The 4,268-nt window shown below is 45.3% G+C and overlaps 1 protein-coding gene across 1 annotated transcript; it reads left to right on the forward strand.

The window, feature by feature from the left end:
- The first annotated feature begins 783 nt into the window (after positions 1 to 783).
- On the forward strand, positions 784 to 3,214 carry LOC139037369 (PRAME family member 8-like). Its single transcript, XM_070473762.1, has 2 exons — positions 784 to 1,352; positions 2,376 to 3,214. Exons 1-2 carry the CDS (start codon positions 835 to 837, stop codon positions 2,926 to 2,928), a joined length of 1,071 nt encoding a protein of 356 aa, XP_070329863.1. The 5' UTR covers positions 784 to 834; the 3' UTR covers positions 2,929 to 3,214.
- Positions 3,215 to 4,268: the final 1,054 nt, after the last annotated feature.

Consider the following 4,268-nt stretch of genomic DNA (forward strand, 5'->3'; position numbering starts at 1 on the left):
AAGGTGATGACTTTGGCTCTGATTTGATTTCCCTGAAAGATGGGGAGAGAGACCACCCTTATGGGTATGACTGACCTGAGAAGGAGGCTTTGTTCCCTTGCATTTTCACAGGATTCCATTAAGAGAAGAGTCAGGATGAGTGCTCACAACCCACCCAAACTTGTGAATTTGGCAGCAGTGAGCCTGTTGAGAGATGAGGCCTTGGCCATCTGTTCTTTGGAGTATCTGCCCATGGAGCTCTACCCACCACTATTCATGGCTGCCTTCTCTCTCAGACGCAGTGAGACCCTGATGGCCATGGTGCAAGCCTGGCCCTTTGCCCGCCTGCCTCTAGGGGGTCTGATGAAGAGGACTCACCAAGAAACCTTAGAAGCAGTGCTGGGTGGACTTGATGTCCTGCTGGCCCAGGAGGTTTACACCAGGTGAGTCTGATCCAGGTAGCCTGGCAGGGTCTTGGGTGTCCTGGAAGGGACTGCTAGTGTCAGGGAGAGTGAATGACCAAAGGGTGGACCAGAGACTTCTAAAAAAAGCTCAGAAACCTTGAGCACTGCTGAGATCACATTGGGAAATACCTTGCAAAAGTGTACTAGGAAGGATGGAAGAGAAAAAGGAGCTGGAGGAAAGTGAGCAAGAGAGGAAAGAGGAAAGACAGAAGGTGATATCAGGAATGTGAAGTAAAAGCAAAGATGTGAAGTTAGAATGTTGCCTAAATTCTGAGGCTGTAGTTTCATTCACTGTGTATTTTAAAGAATCTTACCAAATCTTCTGTTTCCCCATAGGAAGAGCAAATTGCAGGTGCTGGACTTGAGAAATACTGGCCAGGACTTCTGGAACATGTGGTCTGGAGACAAGTACCATGTGGCCTCAAGTTCACTGATGGCATCAATGGCTAAGGATATGTCAGGGACAAAGCACTCTTTGGCTCCCTTGGATGTGTACATAGATCTTTGTCTCAAGGAAAAGACCTGGAGCAAACTTATCACCTACCTCTTCAGGTGGGTGGAGCAGCGGAAGGGGTCCATACACTTGTGCTGTAAGAAGATGAAGATTATTTCAAGGTCCAAGGAAACTATTAAGAAAGTTTTACGAATAGTGAAGCTGGACTGTATCCAGGAGGTGGAATTGAATTTCACCCAGAAGCTGTCCACCCTGGCCAAATTTGCTTCTCTCCTGGGCAAGATGAGAAATGTTCAGAGACTCCTTCTCTCCCCAATTCATGGGTCTGCTGTTGAGGAACAGGATCATCAGGCTCTTCTGCAATTTACCTCTCAGATCCTCAGGCTGCAGCACCTCCGCTATCTCCGCATGGAAGGTCCAGCTTTCCTCGAAGGCCGCCTGAACCAGATGCTCAGGTAGGGGGCCAGCGCTGGTTGAGTAACAGTGAACACAGTAGTGAGACATCAAATGCACTGTCTCATGTGCTGCTCTACTGTGACCTGTGGTCACACATAAGTGGAGCAATCAAGGTGTGAGAAGACTCGTCTAGAAGCTCTGGAAGGGACATCAGGTTAGGAAGCTACAAATTGGGAGGCGAAGGTGTAGTGCGGGCATGTATGTGATTTCTTCTTTGGGAAGAGATATCTCTGTTCGATGACAGGTTAGTGAAGATGGCATTGAGAAGGAAAAATCACATTAGACCTGAGCATTTCTAAAAAGAAACTCTGGTCACTAATCTGTGAACGCAATGAGCCCGTCTTAAAGTCCCAATCTGTGAAGATGGTCTTGGGTTGCATATAATGTAACTAAATAATATATGGGAAATGCATGATTCTGGAGATGATGGTAATGAAGCAGAGACAAAAGGAGAGTGAACAGTGATATGTAGATGATGTCCAGATGGGAGTCACTGAAGATTGGCAGCCCCTGGGCATGGTGTGGGGTCTCACTGTTTCTATACATCTTCCATGTGCCTCACCTGGCCAGAGATACAGGCATCTGGAGCCCAAGCATCGACTGAAAGGATCTGAATTAAAAGCATGTTTATCTCATCTCCCAGTACTACAATGAAGTGGTGTCCACACTTGATGGAGACTCTGTCTCAGGCTCTGTCCTGAGCATATTCTAGTGCATTCCATTATCTTCATTTATCTTCCTAAGGAAGTGGAATATGTTGTACTCTGCTTGATAGATGAGGAAAAAGAGCTTTCAAGATTCTTTTAGCTTGAAAAAAAAAAAAAGATTCTTTTAGCTTGATCTAGTCACACATAAAAATGGCAGGACTCAGCCTGGAATGAGACTGGGCATTCTGGGTATTGAGTTTTATCAGATGGTAATAACAAGCTTGGTTTCATGCCAATCATTTACCTCTCAATTGGAGGTCACTTATCACTCTGTTTTCCCAGAACTAATTACTTGTTTTTTTCTTTTTCCTCCAGATGCCTGAAGATCCCCTTGTACAACATCTCAATAACCAACTGCCAACTTACAGAATCAGACTTGACCCATCTGTCCCAGTGTCCAGAAATCTGTCAGCTAAAGGGCCTGAATCTGAGTGGTGTTACCTTGACCAACTTTTGTCCCAAGCTCGTGCAAGGCTTGTTGGAGAAAGTTGCAGACACTGTCGAAGAGCTGAAATTAAACCTGTGTGGGATCACGGACTCCCTCCTCACAGCCCTTCTGCCTGCCCTGAGCTGCTGCTCCCAGCTCAGGGTCCTCAGCATGTGTGGAAACCTCATCTCCATGGCCGTTCTGGAGAGTCTCCTGCGTCACACTCATGGGTTACCTGCTTTACGTCTAGAGTTTTATCCTGCCCCTCGGGAGAGTTATAGCTCTCTGGGTATTCTTCACCAGGAGAGACTTGCCCAGCTAAAAGCTGAGCTTTGGGAGATTCTTACAGACTTAGGACGTCCCAGGAAGATTCGGATTAGCCCCCGCCCCTGTCCTCACTGTGGTGAGGACATGTGTGATCATCTGAATCCCAACACATGATGCTGTAATACCCTGCCAAGGGGGTTGTCTCTATCAGAAGCTTTCTTCTGGACACTTGGAAACTGAAATCTAGGACATAGGTATATTATAAAGTGAAAATACACCCATGGTTTCTGATATCAGCCCAGTGTCATTGAGAAAAGCAAACGTGATCCAGGAGGGGTGCAGGATTCTAGAGGGATATGTTGACTTGGGGAGTTTGGAACTTATTTAGAGACATGTTTATGGAGTCAAATATGAACCTAAATTTCTGGAGGATTCAGTTTGAGACACACATATTTGAGTTATTTCTGTATACACAATTGTAGAAATGATCAGAAATAAAGAGACCTTCAGTGTAAATGAATAAATGTTGACCATGATATTATTTTGATTTCTGTGTTTACATCTCATGGATCTCTAGTTACTGATGGTGCTGAGGGGAGCATTCTGTTGCCTATGATCTGAAACTCCATTATTCCCTAGTTATATTTTTCCTTTGACTTTCTTTACTTAGTTCTGTGGGTTAATACAAACAACAAAGGAAACATACTCAGTGGTCCTCAACAATACATCTCTGTCATGGGTGGGAACTGACATGCATGTTCCTATAAGAAAAATTCTAAAATCATACAGACATGAAACATGGCTTTATTATGTTTATACTACATTTCAAAAGTATGTCTTTTGAAGGCTCAGTTCAGTTCAGTCACTCAGGCATGTCTGACTCTTTGCGACCCCGTGAATTGCAGCACGCCAGGCCTCCCTGTCCATCACAAACTCCCGGAGTTTACTCAAACTCATGTCCATCAAGTCGGTGATGCCATCCAGCCATCTCATCCTCTGTCATCCCCTTCTCCTCCTGCCCCCAATCCCTCCCAGCATCAGGGTCTTTTCAAATGAGTCAGCTCTTCGCATGAGGTGGCCAAAGTACTGGAGTTTCAGCTTCAGCATCAGTCCTTCCAATGAACACCCAGGACTGATCTCCTTCAGGATGGACTGGTTGGATCTCCTTGCAGTCCAAGGGACTCTCAAGAGTCTTCTCCAACACCACAGTTCAAAAGCATCAATTTTTCGGTGCTCAGCTTTCTTCACAGTCCAACTCTCACATCCATACATGACCATTGGAAAAACCATAGCCTTGACCAGATGTACCTTTGTTAGCACAGTAATGCTCTGCTTTTTAATATGCTCTCTAGGTTGGTCATAACTTTCCTTCCAAGGAGTAAGCGTCTTTTAATTTCATGGCTGCAGTCACCATCTGCAGTGATTTTGGAGCCCCCAAAAATAAAGTCTGACACTGTTTCCACTGTCTCCCCATCTATTTCCCATGAGGTGATGGGACCACATGCCATGATCTT

Source organism: Odocoileus virginianus, chromosome 11 (assembly GCF_023699985.2).
Source record: "Odocoileus virginianus isolate 20LAN1187 ecotype Illinois chromosome 11, Ovbor_1.2, whole genome shotgun sequence".
Lineage (NCBI taxonomy): Eukaryota > Metazoa > Chordata > Mammalia > Artiodactyla > Cervidae > Odocoileus > Odocoileus virginianus.

Coding starts and splice junctions, on each gene's coding strand:
- LOC139037369 (XM_070473762.1), top strand. CDS start 835: ATGTGGTCTGGAGACAAGTACCATGTGGCCTCAAGTTCACTGATGGCA. Junction 1,353..2,375: donor CGCCTGAACCAGATGCTCAG/GTAGGGGGCCAG, acceptor TTTTTCCTCCAG/ATGCCTGAAGATCCCCTTGT.